At 43.7% G+C, this 23,048-nt stretch overlaps 1 protein-coding gene across 1 annotated transcript in view; it reads right to left on the minus strand.

Moving 5' to 3' along the window:
* Positions 1–501: 501 nt before the first annotated feature.
* EIF2S3 (eukaryotic translation initiation factor 2 subunit gamma) overlaps positions 502–23,048 on the minus strand; it is a 37,426-nt gene continuing 14,879 nt past the window's right edge. Inside the window, exons 7-12 of the mRNA XM_073565816.1 lie at positions 16,728–16,862; positions 15,791–15,885; positions 14,654–14,798; positions 13,808–13,977; positions 13,524–13,696; positions 502–883 (exon numbers count right to left, since the gene is read on the minus strand). Coding sequence (XP_073421917.1) covers positions 820–883; positions 13,524–13,696; positions 13,808–13,977; positions 14,654–14,798; positions 15,791–15,885; positions 16,728–16,862 — 782 coding nt within the window. The 3' untranslated portion in view covers positions 502–819. The remainder of the gene's footprint in view (positions 884–13,523; positions 13,697–13,807; positions 13,978–14,653; positions 14,799–15,790; positions 15,886–16,727; positions 16,863–23,048) is intronic.

Raw genomic sequence — 23,048 nt, forward strand, 5'->3', positions numbered from 1 at the left:
AGGAACAGGAAACACCGAGGCGTACAGATAGGTTCCGCCTCTTTATTCTGTAGGTGATTCTCTCTGTACAGTGCTGTCAATGTATAGGGAAAAACTGGCTTCGGTGGGATTTATGCATGTCCACCATTGACTGATTTGTGTGAAACATACATGCTCTGTGACCAGGTAGCACATGAAGAAGGCAACCTGTGTCCATAACCTATTTTCATTTAAAATTACATCTATTCACAGAACGTAACTTACAGTTAGAGCTTTTGGATGTTGTCTAGGGTTCTACTATCCAGAGCAAAAAGCAGCTCCATGTCTGGTGGACTTGTGGCCATTTATTACAAGGGTGCCCACTGACAATTATCACCACTCATTAAATTTCTTGTTCACTCACAGTTTTCTGGCATAAAACCAATCAACTCATTTAGAAGACTAAACAATATTCTAAATAAATGAACATGCCAACATTTTTTTGTCCGATTATATACCCAGTTAGTAAGAATAACAAATCACTTGGTCTTTTGAAGTTTATTCAGAGGACTTCAACCACCTCAGGCAGAATACAATAAAACTGTATATTTTGTAAGAAAAGCATCCAATTTATGTGTTACACAGCAGGTGATGTCTGGACAGCATCAAGTGTTCTTGTGCTGAGAACCTGCTCAGTTATAAATTAGAATTTGGGGCCTGTAAATATTAAAGACTTCTGTTGCATGAAGAGTTAATTTATTCTGAGTAAGTAGCACTTGCCGAATAAATATAAAGCAAGTGTCTCTTTTTTTAAAAAAAAAAAAACACAAAACATTTTTAGCAGCATCAGGGTGTTTGTCTCTAGTCGTCATCTATGGTTGGCTTTATTGTCACTCCTCTTCTTATCTGACCCCAGCCAATCAAACTGCAGAGGAAAAAAAAAATAGATGTCAAAATAATGTATACAATGGGAAAATATATAACCATGATCACAGTAATGATATCCAGAGGGCTTCTGCAGGCACCGGCAAATATAAAGTTGTGAATATTGGAAATACTCATGAAGACTGCAGTACAGAGAGCAACAAGGATCATGGAGGAGATTCACTCGACTCGAAAGAGGCCCAGAATATTCTGTAATACCTCTTGCTAGGATGAAGCAATGTGCACGTTAGTATATGGATGGTTTTCAGATGAGGCATGGTTCCATTTGTAGGGTTATGATAACTCTCAAAACACCAGCATATGGGCTGCTGAAAATCCCTTTGCAACTCACCAAAAAAGACCCCATGATCAAAAAGTTGGTGCATGGGGCACGTCTCGGTTGTGCATCATAGGCCTTATTTTCTTTTACATCACCGGGACTCTATTGTGTACCTGAACATTTCTGAACAGTTTGTGAATCAACTGGACGATCATGGGTTAACGAAAGATTACTTCCGGCAAGATGGACCAACATGTCACACATCGGCAAGTAGTATGGCTGAAATGGAGTGCTTAACAACAGAGTAAATTCATAGGGACTTTGGCCACCACTAAACTTCTTCCTGTGGGGCAGGCTCAAAGGAAAGGTTTATCCGAATAAGCCTCTTTGGAAGGTTTCAAGAAAAACATCCAATATGAAATTACTGCTATTATTCCCTCCCCCGATATGCTTGTTGATACATACAAGAACATGGAACAAGCCATCGAAATGTGTCAGGCAGAAAACAGAGATTACATCCAGCATCGTTTGTAATGCAGTCGATCACACGTCAAGGTATTAGACCTATTTTTGGGCTTCATCCTAATGAGAGCTAAAAACAGAATATTCGGGGCACCTTGTGAATGAATCTCACTGTGTATCAAACTGGCTTCTCAGGAAGTTCCAGTGATAGTGGTTCATACAAAATGAGATACATCACTCATGTGAAGGGGAACTTCAGCCGCCTCCACCCTCCAAAAGTCATTATTTAGCCACACGGAAAGCGTGTTATTTGCCACTTCTTACTCTTCACCTCTCCATTAGCTGCTTATTTTTCTGATATTTTTTATATTTTCTTGGCAAAATAGGGCAGATTTACTAATCCTGTGTGTAATTAGACTGGGACTACTTGGACTGTCACCAGATTTTCCCTATTTTAGCCATCACCACCTTTCAGTGGTTTTCCTGTAACTTTAGAGCCATCCTGCCATGCAAACCTAAGAAAACACCTTTTATAATTGTTCTAATTGGCACCTTCTGGTTCAATGGACGTCTCCAGACTGTGCTCAGCGCCTCCCATGTGCCCTAAAGTCGCCATCTTTCATGCCTTTATTGATGTGACTAATGTCTCCTATGAAATCCAGTCTGTTCAACCTTCATGTCTGCACAATAGGGAACAAATGCCGCATATGCACAACACGCTGTGTTCATGATGTCAGCCATGTCATTCAATGCAGGAGGGCACAGTCTAGAGAACCCCACCAGACCAGATGGCATGATTAGGAAAAGCATTTTCTAAAGTATAGGGGCAGCTGGTCTCTTACGGAGAGGTTGCAGGAGTGCTATTAAAGATGACTGATACGTGGCGGATATAGCTGAAGGAAAACATGGTGAAAGATTCCATTAAATATGAGGGGATACCCCCCAAAAAATGACTACTTTTTTTATTCAATATATCATCTTGAAAACACTACTCCCCGTCAAACTACTTTTCATTAGATCAGGGGTCGTAAAACTACGGCCCGCCGAGGACTTTTATCCGGCCCCTGCAGTTCAACGCCGGCGGGCCCTGTAATCGCGGGCGGGACGAGGTGCCGAGGAAAGGCATTGCGCAGCCCTCCGTATGCAGCACAGTGCACACAGACGACGTGACTGTCATCACACCGCCTGTGCCGGAAGAAGATGGAGATGAGCGGGCGCCTCTTCAGAGTAGCGGGGGACATAGGTGAGTACTTCTTTTTTTTTTTTTTTTTTAACGCCAGGTCCTATTGGGGACATTTTCCTGCCTATTGTGGGCCTGTGCGACCTTTTGGAGACATTTTCCTGCCTATTAGGGACCTATGCTGCCTATTGGGGACATTTACCTTCCTATTGGGGACATTTTCCTGCCTATTGTGTGTCTGTGCGACCTTTTGGAGACATTTTTCTGCCTATTAGGGACCTATGCTACCTATTGGGAAGGGCTGTGGAGTCAGAGTCGGAGTTAGTTTTGGTTGGAGTTGGAGTCGGTAGAAATGTACCGACTCCAGCTTTAAAAAAAAAAATGTATTAATATTTCATAATTGAACTTATCATATGAATTTTATAAATGTTACTCAAATATATATGTTCTATCAAACTATGAACAACAGTGATAAGCAGTTCTGCTGGAGATAGACACATTTCTTACTTCTTGTGTGTCACTGTTCTCCACTGCCCTTATCTAATCTTATACTTGGTTAACCTCATGCTGCCCCAACCCCCCTACTTACAATGTATGAAACTGAAAGTGAAAATGTGTTGCAAATTCTTAGTAGTAAAGCTCCTCCTCTAGACTAGATCATACTAGGTGTGCGTCTTCCAAGCATCTCACAGCTGCCTGCTACTCAGAAGAGGAAGACTGTAAGAAGTATTATCCTTTCAACAAACTTTGCATCAGTTAACTGTGAGTACATGAGGAATAACAACAGTATTACTGACCACTATATCAGTTGTACGACCTGGCAATAATTTTGTACAATTGTTTTTAGGAAAAACAATTGTCATTTGGATTGTGAATGCAGAATTAAAAACCTGAGAATGTCAAAGAAGCATCACATTAAATCAGCTGTATTTGAACATTTCACCATCACTCAAGATAGAAAACATTATGTCTGTCAGTGTATGACAAATGATCCAGACGAAAACAAATGCTGTGAAGCCAAGATGAGTGCATATTCAGGCAAAGATAAAAATGCTCCTACCAGAGCTTCTAATCTAAAGAGACATTTACAGCGCTTTCATCCAGAAGTACTGAAAGCAGTGGATGAGAAAGACTGCATCCAAACCAATGAACCAGTGCCCAGCTCTTCCAGCCAAACAAAGGAGCAGAGAACTTTGCAGCCATCAGTTGCAAGATATTTTGTCAGTGACAAAGTTACTGTGACAATGACAGTAGATACATTTAAAAAACAGATCATAGAGCTTGTTGTAAAGGATAGTGTGCCTATTTCATTATTTTCACGACCAGCTTTTATGTGTCTGAATGGGGAAATGGCCCGCAAGCTTGGTGTTTCTCTGGAGAGAGAGAGTATTAGAAAATTAGTAATCGAAGAAGCTTTTAAACAAAAGGAAGAACTTAAAAAAACTCTCAAGGGACGCTTTCTGTTTCTTAAAATGGATGCCTGCACACGTCACAGAGTGAACTATTTTGCCATCAATGTCCGATTTGTTTGTGACAAAAATGAAATAGTTACCAAGACATTGGCAGTAAAAGACACCAAAGCTCATCACACCAGTGAGTTTCTCCAGGTCTTGGTGGAAAAGGTTCTGCAAGACTATGAACTTAAAAAAGAGCAAGTTCTTTCTGTCGTAACTGACAATGCTTCAAATATGATACGTACTATTAAGCTAATGAATGAGAGTAATGATGGTGACCAGCAGCTAGAAGAACATTCTGGGTCCACAGACACAGAAATGTTTGAAATAGAGGAACACAGTATTGTAACTGAGGAGCAAACTGAAGTTGCTTCAGATGAACAGCAACATGATAGTTTAGATGATCTTGTTGAAACTGTGTCAATATGTTCTTTCATTCATCACATGCGCTGTGTTGTGCATACGCTACATCTGGCTAGAGACAGTCTGCAAGAAGGACATGCTGCTGCACTGATTGGCAAGGTGAGAAAATTGGCTACTGTTGCCAGAACCCCTAAAGTTGACTCAATTTTGAAGAGACGTGCTGGAAAAGGGGCAATTATTGATCAAGCCACACGATGGGGCAGTACTTACTTAATGATTCAGCGCTTGGTTGAACTGAAAACCTTTCTTGTAGACATGGCTAACCCTCAACTGACGCTAAATGAAAGTCAGTGGAATCAGGTGACTGAGCTGGAAAAATTGCTAGAGCACCCATTTACAGTGACTAAAAAATTACAAGCAGAGGACTTAACTCCAGGTATTTTCTTAAAGGAGTGGAAGAACCTGATGTTTCGCCTGTCCCAAAGAGGAGGGTTAATTGCAAGTGGCATTGCTACATCAATGAAACGGAGAGAGGAGCTACTATTACAAAATAACATTCTTTTGGCAGCTGTTTATGTAGACCCAATGCATCGGATTCTTCTAGATGATCAACAGCTAAGTAAAGGAAAAGAAGCTCTGTTTGAAATAGCAGTAAGGATGAAAGGGTTGCAGAACAGTCAGGAGGAACAAGAAGAATTTGGTCGTCCTGCCACATCTTCACCCTCATCATCAACTGATGAAGAATTTAATTTCGAAAAATATTTGGATCACAAGGACCGTGCAAAGCGTTCCCGCATAGAAGAGTCATCCAGGGCTGTGGAGTCGGTAAGCCACAGTTGCGACTCCGACTCCTGGATTTTATCAGGCTCCGACTCCGGCTCCGACTCCTTCATAAATGGCCAATTCATAACAAATTTACTGTTGTAAAATATTAAACATCGTGCTTATTCAGTTTCTCACATCATATAAGTAATCAGACCACTTAGAGCAAAAACTACATTTATTAGAATACAATTAGAATATAGCAAATAACTTTTATAAACTTTTCTAAACTGTAAGTAAATATGCAATAAACACTTTTATGCAGTTAATAAGAAGAAATCTATAAATTTGTCCTCAGAAAAAGTATTGCCTCTGTCAGATCCTCCTTCACGGATGCCCTCAAATCTGATCTAATTATTTTGAGAGCAGAGAACAACCTCTCTACACTAACTTGTGTTGGTGGCAAAGCAGTAACCACTCGGGCAACATCTCTGACAATGTCAGGATACAGAGGAATCGCTTGTTGCACTGTTATTTTTGATGAACGGTCAAATTTCTCAATTTCTTTTAGTGCACATGAAAAATTCTGCTGAAATGTACTGGCTGTGTTCCTTGATGGGGATGACTCTTCTATGCGGGAACGCTTTGCACGGTCCTTGTGATCCAAATATTTTTCGAAATTAAATTCTTCATCAGTTGATGATGAGGGTGAAGATGTGGCAGGACGACCAAATTCTTCTTGTTCCTCCTGACTGTTCTGCAACCCTTTCATCCTTACTGCTATTTCAAACAGAGCTTCTTTTCCTTTACTTAGCTGTTGATCATCTAGAAGAATCCGATGCATTGGGTCTACATAAACAGCTGCCAAAAGAATGTTATTTTGTAATAGTAGCTCCTCTCTCCGTTTCATTGATGTAGCAATGCCACTTGCAATTAACCCTCCTCTTTGGGACAGGCGAAACATCAGGTTCTTCCACTCCTTTAAGAAAATACCTGGAGTTAAGTCCTCTGCTTGTAATTTTTTAGTCACTGTAAATGGGTGCTCTAGCAATTTTTCCAGCTCAGTCACCTGATTCCACTGACTTTCATTTAGCGTCAGTTGAGGGTTAGCCATGTCTACAAGAAAGGTTTTCAGTTCAACCAAGCGCTGAATCATTAAGTAAGTACTGCCCCATCGTGTGGCTTGATCAATAATTGCCCCTTTTCCAGCACGTCTCTTCAAAATTGAGTCAACTTTAGGGGTTCTGGCAACAGTAGCCAATTTTCTCACCTTGCCAATCAGTGCAGCAGCATGTCCTTCTTGCAGACTGTCTCTTATAGCCAGCTGTAGCGTATGCACAACACAGCGCATGTGATGAATGAAAGAACATATTGACACAGTTTCAACAAGATCTAAACTATCATGTTGCTGTTCATCTGAAGCAACTTCAGTTTGCTCCTCAGTTACAATACTGTGTTCCTCTATTTCAAACATTTCTGTGTCTGTGGACCCAGAATGTTCTTCTAGCTGCTGGTCACCATCATTACTCTCATTCATTAGCTTAATAGTACTTATCATATTTGAAGCATTGTCAGTTACGACAGAAAGAACTTGCTCTTTTTTAAGTTCATAGTCTTGCAGAACCTTTTCCACCAAGACCTGGAGAAACTCACTGGTGTGATGAGCTTTGGTGTCTTTTACTGCCAATGTCTTGGTAACTATTTCATTTTTGTCACAAACAAATCGGACATTGATGGCAAAATAGTTCACTCTGTGACGTGTGCAGGCATCCATTTTAAGAAACAGAAAGCGTCCCTTGAGAGTTTTTTTTAAGTTCTTCCTTTTGTTTAAAAGCTTCTTCGATTACTAATTTTCTAATACTCTCTCTCTCCAGAGAAACACCAAGCTTGCGGGCCATTTCCCCATTCAGACACATAAAAGCTGGTCGTGAAAATAATGAAATAGGCACACTATCCTTTACAACAAGCTCTATGATCTGTTTTTTAAATGTATCTACTGTCATTGTCACAGTAACTTTGTCACTGACAAAATATCTTGCAACTGATGGCTGCAAAGTTCTCTGCTCCTTTGTTTGGCTGGAAGAGCTGGGCACTGGTTCATTGGTTTGGATGCAGTCTTTCTCATCCACTGCGTTCAGTACTTCTGGAAGAAAGCGCTGTAAATGTCTCTTTAGATTAGAAGCTCTGGTAGGAGCATTTTTATCTTTGCCTGAATATGCACTCATCTTGGCTTCACAGCATTTGTTTTCGTCTGGATCATTTGTCATACACTGACAGACATAATGTTTTCTATCTTGAGTGATGGTGAAATGTTCAAATACAGCTGATTTAATGTCATGCTTCTTTGACATTCTCAGGTTTTTAATTCTGCATTCACAATCCAAATGACAATTGTTTTTCCTAAAAACAATTGTACAAAATTATTGCCAGGTCGTACAACTGATATAGTGGTCAGTAATACTGTTATTATTCCTCATGTACTCACAGTTAACTGATGCAAAGTTTGTTGAAAGGATAATACTTCTTACAGTCTTCCTCTTCTGAGTAGCAGGCAGCTGTGAGATGCTTGGAAGACGCACACCTAGTATGATCTAGTCTAGAGGAGGAGCTTTACTACTAAGAATTTGCAACACATTTTCACTTTCAGTTTCATACATTGTAAGTAGGGGGGTTGGGGCAGCATGAGGTTAACCAAGTATAAGATTAGATAAGGGCAGTGGAGAACAGTGACACACAAGAAGTAAGAAATGTCTATCTCCAGCAGAACTGCTTATCACTGTTGTTCATAGTTTGATAGAACATATATATTTGAGTAACATTTATAAAATTCATATGAAAGTTCAATTATGAAATATTAATACATTTTTTTTTAAAGCTGGAGTCGGTACATTTCTACCGACTCCAACCAAAACTAACTCCGACTCCACGACTCCGACTCCACAGCCCTGGAGTCATCCCCATCAAGGAACACAGCCAGTACATTTCAGCAGAATTTTTCATGTGCACTAAAAGAAATTGATAAATTTGACCGTTCATCAAAAATAACAGTGCAACAAGCGATTCCTCTGTATCCTGACATTGTCAGAGATGTTGCCCGAGTGGTTACTGCTTTGCCACCAACACAAGTTAGTGTAGAGAGGTTGTTCTCTGCTCTCAAAATAATTAGATCAGATTTGAGGGCATCCATGAAGGAGGATCTGACAGAGGCAATACTTTTTCTGAGGACAAATTTATAGATTTCTTCTTATTAACTGCATAAAAGTGTTTATTGCATATTTACTTAGTTTAGAAAAGTTTATAAAAGTTATTTGCTATATTCTAATTGTATTCTAATAAATGTAGTTTTTGCTCTAAGTGGTCTGATTACTTATATGATGGTGAGAAACTGAATAAGCACGAGGTTTAATATTTTACAACAGTAAATTTGTTGTTATGAATTGGCCATTTATGAAGGAGTCGGAGTCGGAGCCTGAGCCTGAAAAAATCCAGGAGTCGGAGTCGCAACTGTGGCTTACCGACTCCACAGCCCTGCTATTGGGGACATTTACCTTCCTATTGGGGACCTATGCTGCCTATTGGGGACATTTTCCTGCCTATTGGGGGCCTGTGCGACCTTTTGGGGACATTTTCCTGCCTGTTGGGGACCTGTGCTGCTTATTGGGGTCATTTACCTGTCTATTGGGGACCTGTGCTGCCTATTGGGACCTATGCTACCTATTGGGGGCCTGTGCGACCTTTTGGGGACATTTTCCTGCCTGTTGGGGAGTCATTTACCTGCCTATTGGGGACATTTTCCTGCCTATTGGGGACCTGTGCTACCTATTGGGGACATTTTCCTGCCTATTGGGGACATTTACCTTCCTATTGGGGACCTATGCTGCCTATTGGGGACATTTACCTTCCTATTGGGGGCCTGTGCGACCTTTTGGAGACATTTTCCTGCCTATTGGGGGCCTGTGCTGCCTTTTGGGGACATTTTCCTGCCTGTTGGGGACCTGTGCTGCTTATTGGGGTCATTTACCTGCCTATTGGGGACCTGTGCTGCCTATTGTGGACATTTTCCTGCCTATTGGGGACATTTACCTGCCTATTGGGGACCTATGCTGCCTATTGGGGGCCATTCTCCTGCCTATTGGGGGCCTGTGCGACCTTTTGGGGACCTGTGCTGCTTATTAGGCTGAATTCACACGTGGCATTTTTTTCGCGGCGGTTTTAACCGCGCGATTTTGCCGCGAAAACGAGAAAAATAAGCATCCCATGCATTCCTATGGGATCCCGCAATGCTGTGATAATGCTGCGGTTTTTACCACGGCGGAATCGCTTCGCGGTAAAAAACGCAGCATGCTCATTTGCGGAATCGCGGCGATCCCATACCCATAGGAATGCATTGTTCCGCTTACTTCCCGCATGTGGCTGTGCCCAACACGCGGAAAGTAAGCAGAACATTTGCGGATGGTACCCATGGTCCGGAGGAGAGGAGACTGTCCTCCGGGCTTTGGGTACCATATCCCTGTAAAAAATAGAATTTAAAATAAAAAATATTGTTATTCTTACCTTCCGGCGTCCCGCGCAGCCTTCCCGCCTCTCTCCATGCTCCCGTTCCCGGTAAGCCTTTGCGAAAATGCCCGCGATGGCGTCCGTTCTCGCGGGATCGCGAAGTCTTGCGGTCATCGCGAATTACCGCGAGACATCGCGATCCCGCAAGAATGTACGTCATCGCGGGCATTTTCGCAAAGGATTACTGGGAACGGATGCGCGGGACATCGGAAGGTAAGAATAACACCATTTTTTATTTTTTTTTTTACATTCTATCTTTTACTACTGATGCCGCATAGGCAGCCTCAGTAGTAAAAAGTTGGTCACACTAGTCAAACACTGTTTGACGAGTGTGACCAACCTGTCAATCAGTTCTTCAAGCGATGCTACAGATCGCTGGGAAAACGCTAGCATTTTGCAAGCTAAATACGCTTGCAAAATGCTAGTTTTTCCGCGGGAAAATCGCGGGAATTTAAAATGCGATTTTCAAGCGGGATAGAATTCCGGAATTCTCGCGGTAATTTCCACGAGAGTTCCGGTACGTGTGCACTTAGCCTTAGGGTCATTTACCTGCCTATTGAGGACCTGTGCTGCCTATTGGGGACATTTACCTGCCTATTGGGGACCCGTGCTACCTTTTGGGGACATTTTCCTGCCTATTGGGGACCTGTGCTACCTTTTGGGGACATTTTCCTGCCTATTGGGGACCTGTGCTACCTTTTGGGGACATTTTCCTGCCTATTGGGGACCTGTGCTGCCTATTAGGGATATTTACCTGCCTATTGGGTACCTGTGCTGCCTATTAGGGACCTATGCTGCCTATTGGGGACATTTACCTGCATTTTAGGGACCAATGCTGCCTATTGGGGATTCTGGCAGCACATCAGTCTGAGCATGAGGTAAAAGTGGAGTTCCACCAATATGGGCACTGGTGAGGCTGCATTGATTGGCACTGATCAGGCTGCATTGATGAGCATGCAGTCTGTATGTCTCTGTGTGGGCAATTTTATTTCTGGTATATTGTTTTTGTAGTGCTGTATATATGTTGGTATTTTACTAATAGCAATTTTGAATCCCTAGGAAACGATATCAAGAAAGAGAAAAAAATGACTTAAAGTGTAGCATATTCGAAGAACCCCCCCAAAAAAAAATTAAAATCGGTAAATTTGAGGATTTAACTTTACTTCTTCATTTTTAATATTGTATTTGTTCTTATTTTGTTTTATTACTTCTAAATAAGATATGTGCAGTGTGCATAGGAATTTGTTCATCATTTTTTTAAAACTATATTCCAGCCCTCCAATGGTCCGAGGGACCGTGATCTGGCCCCCTGTTTAAAAGGTTTGAGGACCCCTGCATTAGATGATATGTTCTTGTCCCAACAATTTTTTCCACTGTTCAGAAAAATATTTAAAAAAAATGTTTAGAACTATTGCTGTTAAGTATCTCTAGCTATTTTTTTTTCTTAACCTCTTCTACGTCCTGGACACGCTTTGCCTTTAGGTTTTTCTTCATTCTTGGGAATAAGAAGTCACAGCGGGTTAGGTTGGGCGAGTAAGGGAGTGAGAAACTGTTGTCATGCCCTTTAACACCAAAAACGAGTTGATTTTCACCACTGTGTGGGCAGGCGCGTTGTCATGATGAAGCACCCAGTCACCCGATCGGCACAATTCAGGTCGTTTTTTTCTTCACTGCGCCAGAAAATCGCTTGAGCACTTGCAGATAGTAATGTTGGCTCTCTGTGGTCCCCTGAGGAACAAATTCAATGGGAACGACTCCTTTGATGTATATAAAAAAAAAATCATGGGACTTCAAATTTGATTTCACCAGCCATGTTCTTTGTTTGTCTAGGAGATGAAGCTGTCTTCCACTGGCTGGACTGCTGTTTTGTTTCAGGATCATAAGCGTAACATTAAAATTTAGCTCCTGTGATCACTTTTTACAAAAAAAAAAAAAAAATCAGGGTCAGTTTGTGCCTGTTCTTTCAATTCCTAACACCCTCAGAGGGTTCTCCATCTGGTTATCAGAAAGCGGTCGTGCAACAAACTTTACAACAACGCGTCTCATGTTCAAATCTTCAGTTATGATTCTTTGGCATGAACTCCAGGAAATTCCAGTTATTTCCTCCAATTTGTCAATTGTTTTGTGATGATCAAACATGCTGGACTTTCGCATATTTTCTTCTGTTCTGGAAGTTGTGGGGTGACCTGAACGGGGTTCATCTTTAAGTGACATTTGGCCACTGAGCAAATCACTGGTAAATTCTTGCCTGGCTTACAGCTTCCTTCCCATAAGCTTTCCAAAGCATTGAAACGGTTTTTGCAGCTGTTTTATTTAATAGAAAACAGAATTTGATGTTGGCGGGTTGCTCCTTAAATTTTGCCATCGCCAAATCGTCTTGGACATTGGGAGGGACTTAAAAAAACAACTGTCTCTTGTGATGGTTTCTCATGAACGCTACTTGACCAACTGAGAAGCGAGAGTGTGTAGTAAGTGCACCAAGTGGCAGATGGCAGCACCGCCAACCCACTTGCCTACAGAAAATAAAGCTTGTTTTTTGGGGTATAACATCGTATGCACTAAATTAATCACAGAGAGTCATGCTGGATGACAGATTTGGCACCAGTAGACCGTGTAGTCTACATTTACTCTATTAATTGGCTTGATTTTAAACCATTTTTTAAAGCTAAAAACATGGAGCATCTTAACCACTTGCCACCATTTAAAGAGGTGGTGAGCCATCATTATATAATGAGTTCTCAGAGCTGACCTGCTCCAGACAGTCAACCCCTGAAAGTACTTGCTGCAGTCTGAGTTAATTCCAACCACAACAGTTGAACCTTTTAGAAGCCACGTCAGTCAGAACAGCAGCATTTACAAGGTTAGTAACACATGGTGGCAGTTGCTTATCTGCCTAACCCACCCTGGCAACATGATTGCAGGGTGCTGATGGGCTGTCACAGCAAACGCAGCCTAAGTATAGGTGTCTGTCTGTCTTCCAAGTTACCACCTCTATGAAGCATTGCATAGGAGATCGTCAATTTACCAATACACTGAAATATTACAGTGTAGACGAGACCCCTACATAGCAGGTCATACGTTCCATAAGAGGCTGGCGATATATATAACAAATATAATAGACATCCTACCATAGCACAGTGTATTGTATAGGCGATCTAGCGATAGCACGTTTAGGTTTTTTTTTTTTTTTTTTTTAGACATGTGGATTAAAGAGCTGTAACATTTATTACATTAAATCATTTTTCAGTATTTGTAAGGTTTAATTTTGTGTTATTACACTTTTTTTATTTTGCCGATATCGAGCAATATTGCTGGGAAAATAAATGAAGTGTGTCTTTTTCACATTTTTTTTTTATGACCACAAAAGACCAGCAAGATGCATTTTAAATTTTGCTACAAAATTATTCTTTCAAATTGTTACTCAAGTCCTACAAAAAAAAAAAAAAATCAAAAGGTCCATTAGGGTGTTAATACAACATAATGGATTCTGAATACACACTGAAGAAATTCCTTCAAAATCTGCAGAGGGCGAATCCCCTTTAATGCTACACCACAACAACTTACACTAGATATTTAATCTTACCGCCAATGTTTCTCAACTCTTCTGCTAAGAGCAATTTTCTCTCCTACTTCTGTGCACACTGGATTTGTAAGCACAATTTTTCCTAAATCCGCTTTCACAGCACTCACACGACCACCAGTGGATAAAGAGCCAATGTTGACCATCAGAACTTCATTCTTAGACAGTTTTTGAACCTGAAGAACAAAATACACATTGAATAGAAATTCAAGAAGTGGATGTGGACATACCACAATATTGATCAAGGCTGGATAGTTTGCCATTTTGCTCTTGTGTGAAGCCCTTACCTTTGCAGCCTTTTTATCCCCCTCTGTACGTACTCCAAGGAGACGTCGCAGGAGGAAGTAGGAGATTTCCAGCTCCGTAAATATTTCAGGCAATGCTCCAACTGCACCTAATACTTGCCCAACCATACGATCAGCACGACACAAAGTTGGATCAATCTTGGTACCAACACCTGCATGAAAAGAAAAAAGTGGACAAATAATTCTTAACTACACATTATAAATGACTGCGATGCTAGTCAAAAGACGAGGGCCAGTCTGTAGAAATTGCTGCCATATGAGTAAAGGCCTCTGATTTAATTTCCACTGTGAACGCCAAGTCACTTATCATGTGAGCGTGCTCTCCAGCCTTTATTGGGATGGTATACAGACCAGGCATCAGTAATGTGTCCTCACATGGCTATGTTGTCTAATTTTCACACGAGACAGCACTGAGGCTTGGTGTCCATATAGACCAGATGGACACAGGAACACTTTTACTACCGTGTAAAAATGCTATTTTCTTCTGTTACGTTTTTCTTACCCTCCCCGGGTTCAGCACTCGGACACTGCCCTGGTTTATGTTTGGCTGCAGCGTTATCGTTATACCAACAGTGCTGCAGCCCATCACGGAGTTCAGCAACTCATGCCATCTACATCTGCAGACCTGCCAAGCTCAGCGATTGTCTTCAGCACTGTCGCACTGACATTAATGCTAGCTTCAAACAGACACTGGGGCAGCGGTGAAGAAAGCACTGGAGCCGGGGAGGGTTAGTAAAGAAATCAAAACTATGTTTGCCAGCTGAGTATTGATGACAGAGAAAAACCCCTTCAAAAAATGAAGACAAGGCCAAACTGATAGTCTCTTACCAATAAGGCCTCCGGGAGCAGCATACTGTAGATCATTGTGCTCAGCAAACAGAGACACAATTTTAGAGAAGATAGGCTTGCACATGAGCTTTCCTTCACTGTCTTTAGAAACTATGCCAGGGCGAACCTCGAGTTCTTGACCGACCTATATATTCAAAAACAACCAAAATAATATATATTTGGGGAAAAGCCTGAAAATATTACAATGGCTGAATGGGGTTTATATAAAATTAAATGTACTAAGTGAAACAAATGTAAAAGATTTAGACCTTTTAAAACATGTTCAGTGAAACAGCAAAGCTGATCTAATGTCCATTATTTGGGGTCACATTGTGACGCAGTCCGTTGAGACAGGTGTGTGATTTCCAGTTTTGATGTGCTCCGCTCTGACTTGCACGCCGATGCTTTCCACAACCTCATTTTCGGCAGTGTGAATTATTATGACATGCATTTCTTTAACAACAAGATAAAGCGTACCCGGACTGCAACTGTCTGTCCATTGGTTACGATGCAGTCTTAATTAAAGTTAACTAGATACAGACTTGTTTGTTAGTCACATTACATATATATGGGCATGCAATCTGACATTATCTCACCCATGAGGGAGCCACACCGTGTGGCGTAACGCGTGGGGGGGTCAAACACACTCTATACACACCATATTGGATGACGGACCTGGTGGGTCACATTTTTTCCACATTTTATGTATTACTATATAATGTGATCTTTTTTGAATATTTATCATATATCACATGACTACATAGATGCTCTGTAGATGAAATTTAATCACTGATAATACACTGTTCATACAAAACTAGCATTACTTAATGTGCTACATGTGGGGTTTGAGGTCCGAGGGCTACATAGACTTTATTAATGTTTGGTATATCAATACTTAGTCTAATATTTCGCTGTTAGAAAGATTATACCTACCTCCTTTCTTGGCTAGGTTTGAGGTATTGTACACATCTGTTTTTACTTGTTTTTTTTCATCTTTTATGTATTTTTTGTTTATTAATAAAGGTCACCATATTTTTCAGGCTTCTCTTCAAGTCTTTTCCTTTTTTGTTGCATTATTTGGGGTCCCAGAATTACTTTGGATCGTGGTTGTAACTCCATATTAGATAATAGCCATACCTTTAATACGCCTTTTAGAATACTTCCACCAGCTACACCACCTTTCAGATCATCAACCTCGCATCCTGGCTTGTTCACATCAAAAGACCTGATGACTGGGAAGACAGAAAATATTTTTGAGCCACATAACGTAGAACCACAAAAGGCGCGATGCCAAAAAAAGCGCCTACTTGTATTGTGTTCAGCATGGCCCTAGGTAAAGGGCACCCAGTGAAGTCAGGACTGTACATGGACTAAAATCCATTTCAGTCCCTTTTTGAGGGATAAATAGATGCAGCTTCCATGCAGTTATCTTTATGACAAAGGTATTCCATCGCTTAGTAGAATAATACCGACGTTGCAGATTAAATTTGATGAAATCTCATCTGAAAACCTGCAGCATAAACCGGCGAGCGGTGCGGACTTCATCTCACAGGTTGCCAATTTATGTTGTGGCCATTTATCATTAATTTGACAACCGGTCCTGCTCCCTTTATTCTCTATTTCTGTGCCAGAGACAACCAGATGATGGTGTTCTGGCAGACCCATAAAGAAAGAATGGAGCAAACGAGCGCATGCTTGCCCAATCTTCAATTTCAAACAGGCATTTCAAGACCCCATTGTCAGGATCATTAGGAGTAATAAAAGCTGTTTTGGTCCCCAATGTTGATATCCTGTGGATGGCATGATTGTAGCGCTTCCCAATCAAGTGAGAAAGCTAGGCGTTTCTTTATTCCATCAATCAAGTGGGAAACTTTGGATTAACATAATCGGCTTGTAATTCTGTTTGAGCAGAGTAGACCCTACAGGTTATACTTCTGTAATGACACATTCCCTTCTGGTTTTCCTGATAAAAGTGGCACAGCATCGCTGCCAGTAGCAGACGCTGACCACCGCACATTTATGCCGAAGACCCGGTTTAAAATCTTTAGCTTTAAGGATGAGATAAGTGACTTACCTATAAGTCTGGGCTCGGATGTGAAGTCTCTCAGAGGCACTGGGATTTTCTTTACAATATATTCACATACGACTTCAATGTTATACTTCAACTGAGCCGAGATTGGAATGATAGGAGCACCCTCCGCTACTGTACCTGTAGGGGAAGCAGAGAAGGTGAGACCACAATACTCCTGTGGAAGCTGAGCCAGAATGCACTGTTAAAAATATGTAGGTACAAGAGCGAACTTCAAATGATCCATTATTATTGAGAAATGTTAAAGGATGTTTTACAAGTCACTTAAGATTCTCTTACTTCCATTATTTACATCCATATTATTTTAAAGAGTTCCATAAGCTTTCAACTAAAGTAACACAAGACCTTGGCATGTGACTGGCTGCAGAGGTCAGGTGAGTGGAATAGCAGATGATCACCTGACAGCTGCAGCAGTCCTGTAACATTCAGATAACGCCGTCATCACTTCCAAAGCCACTGCTAGCCGCCAAAGCAATCTCTACTGGATCTACAGGGGTCACAGCAGTTAAATAAGGAGATTTTTGTGTACTCACCGTAAAATCTCTCTCTCTTAGCCTTTAATTGGGGGACACAGAACCGTGGGTGTTATGCTGCTGTCCACTAGGAGGCGACACTATGCATAATCTGAAAAAGATTAACTTTGGCTCCTCCTCTGCAGTATACACCCCTGGACGGCGTCAGCCTTCTCCAGTTTTGTGCAAAAGCATTAGGAGGAATATACCAGAAACATAACCATGCCTGTAAAAAAAAGGCTACTATAAACAGGCTCAAACAACAATATGAGAACCCAACCGTAACAACGGCCCGCAAGGGCTACAGGGTGGGAGCTGTGTCCCCCAATTAAAGGCTAAGAGAAAGATTTTACGGTGAGTACACAAAAATCTCCTTTACTCTGTCGCCTTATTGGGGGACACAGAACCGTGGGACGTCCTAAAGCAGTCCCTGGGTGGGAAGCAGTGGACGAATATTGTGCCGACAGTCCCCTAAGACTTGGGGTACTGCCGCCTGCAGGACCCGTCTACCCAGGCTCGCATCCGCTGAGGACTGGGTATGCACTCTGTAGTGTTTTGTAAATGTGTGCAGGCTAGTCCAAGTGGCTGCCTTACACACTTGATGTGCTGAGGCTTGATACCGAATGGCCCAAGAGGCCCCTACCGCCCGCGTAGAGTGTGCAGTGATACTGGCCGGAAGGGGAGAATTGTTGAGGCGGTAAGCCTCTTGAATGGTGGACTTGATCCACCTAGCAAGGGTGGCTTTGGAAGCCGGTAGGCCCTTGCGAACGCCATCTGGAAGAAGGAAAAGTGAATCAGACTTCCGGAAGGGAGCAGTCCTAGACACGTAAATACGCAATGCCCTGACAAGGTCAAGCGTATGCAGAGCCTTCTCTACCCTATGAACGGGAGCCGGGCAAAGAGACGGTAGTGATATTTCCTCATTGAGGTGGAAGCTGGACACGACCTTCGGAAGGAAGGATGGTACTGTACGGAGAACCACCTTGTCCTGATGAAAAACCAGGAAGGGTTGTCTGCAGGAAAGAGCTGAAAGTTCAGACACCCTGCGTAGCGAGGTGATTGCCACCAGGAAAACCACTTTCTGTGATAGAAAGCGGAGTGAGACCACCCTAAGGGGTTCAAAAGGAGGTGACTGTAGTGCTGTCAAGACCAGGTTGAGGTCCCACGTCTCCAACGGACGTTTGTAGGGGGGAACCAATCGGGAAACCCCTTGGAGAAAAGTCTTCACTTGCGGCTTGTTAGCAATACGCCTCTGAAAGAGCACTGAAAGCGCTGACACCTGGCTCTTCAGTGAGCCCAGGGATAGCCCGGCGTCCAGGCCTGACTGAAGGAACCCGAGGACCTTTGGAAGAGAATAGGGAAGTGGAATCTGCCCACGAGAGTCGCACCATGTGAAGAAAACCTTCCAGGTACGATAGTAAATCCTGGCTGAAGTTGGCTTTCGAGCCCTGATCATGGTTTTAACAACGTCCGGTGAAAAACCTGCTTGGGTCAAAACCCAGGTCTCAATGGCCACGCCGTCAAATTGAGAGCCCCCGAGTTCTGGTGGAAGAACGGGCCTTGTGACAGGAGGTCGGGACGTGTGGGGAGACGCCAGGGAGCGTCTGCTGTGAGTTGCACGACGTCGGCGTACCATGTACGCCTGGGCCAGTCTGGAGCGATCAGAATGGTGGGAACACCCTCTTGTTTGATCTCCCTCAGGACTCTGGAGATCAGGGGGAGGGGTGGAAAAATGTACAGAAACTGGAACTGGGTCCAGTCCTGAACCAGGGCATCTGCTCCGAGCGATCGCGAATCGCGCGTCCTGGCCATGAAATTGGGAACCTTGGCATTGAGATGTGATGCCATCAGTTCCACGTCCGGGGTCCCCCAACGATGACAGATCTGACCGAAGACTTCGGGATGGAGAGACCTCCTCCCCCCCCCCCCCCCCCCGAAGTCCATTCCTTGTCGGCCGAGATAGTCTGCTTCCCAGTTGTCCACACCCGGAATGTGGACCGCGGAGAGTACCGACCTTGCATCCTCCACCCATTGTAGGATACGCGTTACTTCGGTCATCGCCTGGATGCTGCGGGTGCCGCCTTGATGGTTCACGTATGCCACTGCCGTGGCATTGTCCGACTGTACTCTGATATGAGAGTCTGCCAGCAAGTGATGGAAGGCTTTCAACGCCAGGAAGATGGCCCGAATTTCCAGGATGTTGATGGGCATGGTCGATTCCCTTGGTGACCACCTGCCTTGCGCTCTGTGATGTAGGTGCATCGCGCCCCAACCCATAAGGCTTGCGTCGGTGGTCAAAACCTTCCATTGACCGGAGAAAGGATTTTCCCCTTGCAAGCGAGGTTGGCTTGAGCCACCAGTGCAGGGACCTCCTGGTGTTTGCTGATAACCGGAACTCCCTGTCGAGGGAGAACGGATTCCTGTCCCAGGACTTGAGGATGGCCAGTTGAAGGGGTCTGAGGTGAAACTGGGCAAATGGTACCGCCTCCATTGCTGCTGCCATCCTGCCAAGTACTCTCATGGCATACCGGAGAGATCTGGGGGACTTGCGGAGGAGTGTGTGAAATCCCAGACGGAGAGCCAGTGCCTTGTCCCTGGGGAGAAACACCAGACCCTTGGAGGTGTCGAATAGCATCCCCAGGAAGGTCAGAGACTGACTCGGGGTAGTCGAGGACTTCCGTAAATTGACTAACCATCCCAGGCGCGTCAGAGTGTCGATCGTGATCGAGACGTTGACCTCGCAGTCCTTGAGGGTGGGGGCCTTGATGAGAAGTTCGTCCAGGTATGGAACGACTACTATGCCTCTGGAGTGCAGAACATCCATGGTAGCTGCCATGACCTTTGTAAATGTTCTGGGGGCCGTGGCCAGACCGAACGGGAGGGCCACAAACTGGTAATGGTCTTGGTTGATTGCGAATCTGAGAAACCTCTGATGGGCGGGAGCAATCGGTATATGCAGGTATGCGTCTTGTATGTCTATGGAGGCAAGATATTCTCCTTTTTCCATAGACGCAATGATTGACCGGAGGGATTCCATGCGGAAGTGACGAACTCGAACGTACTTGTTGAGTTGCTTGAGGTCTAGTATGGGTCGGACGCTGCCTCCCTTCTTGGGCACCACGAACAGGTTGGAGTAGAACCCTCGGAAGTGCTCTTCTGCTGGGACTGGCACCATGACTCCTGCTCGCAGGAGGGAAGAAACCGCTTGACGGAAGGCCTGAGCTTTGAGCGGGGATTTTGGAGGGACAGAGGGAAAAAACCTGTGCGGTGGGCTGGTAGTAAACTCGATTTTGTATCCTGAAGACACTATTTCCTTGACCCCCTTGTCTTCTGTAATAGGCAGCCAGACCTGCTGAAAGAGTAGCAGTCGTCCGCCTACAAGTGGGGTGTCTTCCAGAGGGCATGAGTCAGGACGAGGGAAAAGTCTGAGGTTTTCCCTGGCTTGCCTTTGATTGCCAGTTCCTGTCCGGCCTCTGTGCCGCACGTGTGTTGTCCCTGCGGGGGGGGAACGATTACGGTTTTGTGCTGGGCGTGAGACGGACCAGCCCGAAGAATTCCGAAAGGATCGGAAACTAGATTGATTACGCCTTTTAAACGTGCGTTTTGGTCTTAGTTGAGGGAGGGAAGTACTTTTGTCCCCGGTAGCATTGGATATCATTGTATCCAGCTTTTCACCGAAAAGACGGCCACTGAAGTACGGGAGATTTGTTAGGGACTTTTTTGAGGCCGCATCCGCTTTCCATTCTCTTAGCCAGAGAATACGCCGGATTGTAATGGCATTTGATGCTATTCCCGCTATTCCTCTTGCAGAGTCCAACGCTGCAAGGACCATGTAATCTGCCACCACTGCAATTTGCACCGCCTGGTCCGCCAGCTGAGGATTTGAAGCTTGAAGGCCCTTTTGCAATAGAGCAGCCCAAGCCATGATGGCCTTGGCTGCCCAAACTGAAGCAAATGCGGGAGCCAAAGAGGCACCTGCCGCTTCAAAGATTGAACGAGCCATGCGTTCGACTTGTCTGTCTGCCGTGTCCTTGAGGGTTGAACTGTCCGGCAGCGAGAGAAGCGTTTGTGCTGCCAGCCTAGAGACTGGAGGGTCCACTTCAGGCGGATCTGTCCAATCCTTGGTGTCTTTCTGTGGAAAGGGGTATTTTGCTTCCAAATACTTGCGATTGGCGAATTTTTTCTCAGGCTGCGAAAAATGCTTAGAAAGGATTTTTTTGAAATTCCGGGTGATTAGGGAAGACCTTCGATGGTTTCTGAACACTTTCAAAGGAAATCTTGTGTTCTGGTGCTTCCGGGGTTGGATCTGAAATGTCCAGCACCCGAAGGATGGAAGAGACGATATCCTCAACTATCACAGTATTGCTAGGGGGACAAGGGAGCAAAGCGTTCTCTGTTTCGTTATCTGAATTGGAGTCACATATGCCCTCTGAGTCCTGCGCATCGCTAAGGAGCTCCCTAGCGGAGATATTGGGGAGGTTGGAATATCACCGAAATTGAGAGTAGTTTCGAGATTTAAATATCTGGGGATACAGATCGCCCTCCCTTTGAGTAGTTTTGAAGAACTTAATTTAAGCCCTCTGCTACAAAAAGTTTGTTCCAAGATTTCGTCGTGGAATAAATTACATCTTTCGGTGATTGGAAGGGTAAATCTTTTAAAAATGATTGTGATGCCGCAGCTGCTGTATGTACTGCATAATTCTACAATTTGGATCCCACAGAGTAGGTTCTGTAAAATTAAATCGCTGTTCGGCGACCTAATATGGGGGGGGGGGGGGGGGAAGCCCACGGTTTAAACAAGAAACGTTGCAGAGGCCGAAAGAGGACGGGGGGGGTGGCGCTTCCTAATCCCTGGGTATATTTTTTAGCAGCACAATGTCAACATATGGGAGGATGGGGGGAGGAGACGGGACAGGAACAATCGCCCAGTAGTTTGAGAAAGCTGTTTGGGAAATGGCCTTTGGGAGAGAGCCTGGCAGTTTTTAAAATTTGGCTCTAGGTTTCCTACGGTTCTCCTTATTCATAAGGTATGGGAGAAAGTTAAACAGATTAGGGGTGTCACGGGCCTTACTAAATACTCTCCAGTGTGGGATAACAAATTTACAAGAATTCCAGCGAATGGAGGGATTTGGGCTTTGGAGAGAGGCAGGAATCAGACGGATGGGTCAGGGGAGACTTAAATCATTCACGGAGCTACAATCAGAGTTCCAGCTTCCACACTCAAATATGTATCATTATAAAAGAATTCAGCATGCGTATCGGTCGCAATGTCGGAGGAGGCCTGTTGAGGTCCAGATTGATGTCACGCTGGCCTCCATTTTGGGGAACAGCGAGACGAAGGGGGCAATCTCAGAAGTGTATAGAGATTTATTATTTACATTTCTAGTCAGTCATCCCATCAAGGCTAGAGTGAAATGGGAGGCTGAATTGGGAGAAATAAGTGATGATAGATGGGAATCTATTTTAGAATATGTGCCTAAGATTTCTATGAGCGAACCTGGGAGGATGTCTCAGCTGTACGTAATTCATAGAGCTTACAGAACTCCTGATCGATTGTTCAAGATGGGTTTGAGGTCTGATTCCAATTGTCCACGGTGTTCGCAGGAACGGGCAGATATGATGCACATGTTGTGGTGTTGCCCTAGATTGTCTACATACTGGACAGTTGTACTGAATCGGATCGAATGGATATATAAATGTGTAATCCCCAAAGACCCTTTGATCTGTATTTTAGGCTTTGTGGAAGAATTGGCAGCGGCAGCTATGGTCAAACTGGCGATTGCTAGACTGTTGT

Source organism: Dendrobates tinctorius, unplaced genomic scaffold, assembly GCF_039654945.1.
Source record: "Dendrobates tinctorius isolate UK_male_01 unplaced genomic scaffold, ASM3965494v1 ptg000016l, whole genome shotgun sequence".
NCBI classification, from domain to species: domain Eukaryota; kingdom Metazoa; phylum Chordata; class Amphibia; order Anura; family Dendrobatidae; genus Dendrobates; species Dendrobates tinctorius.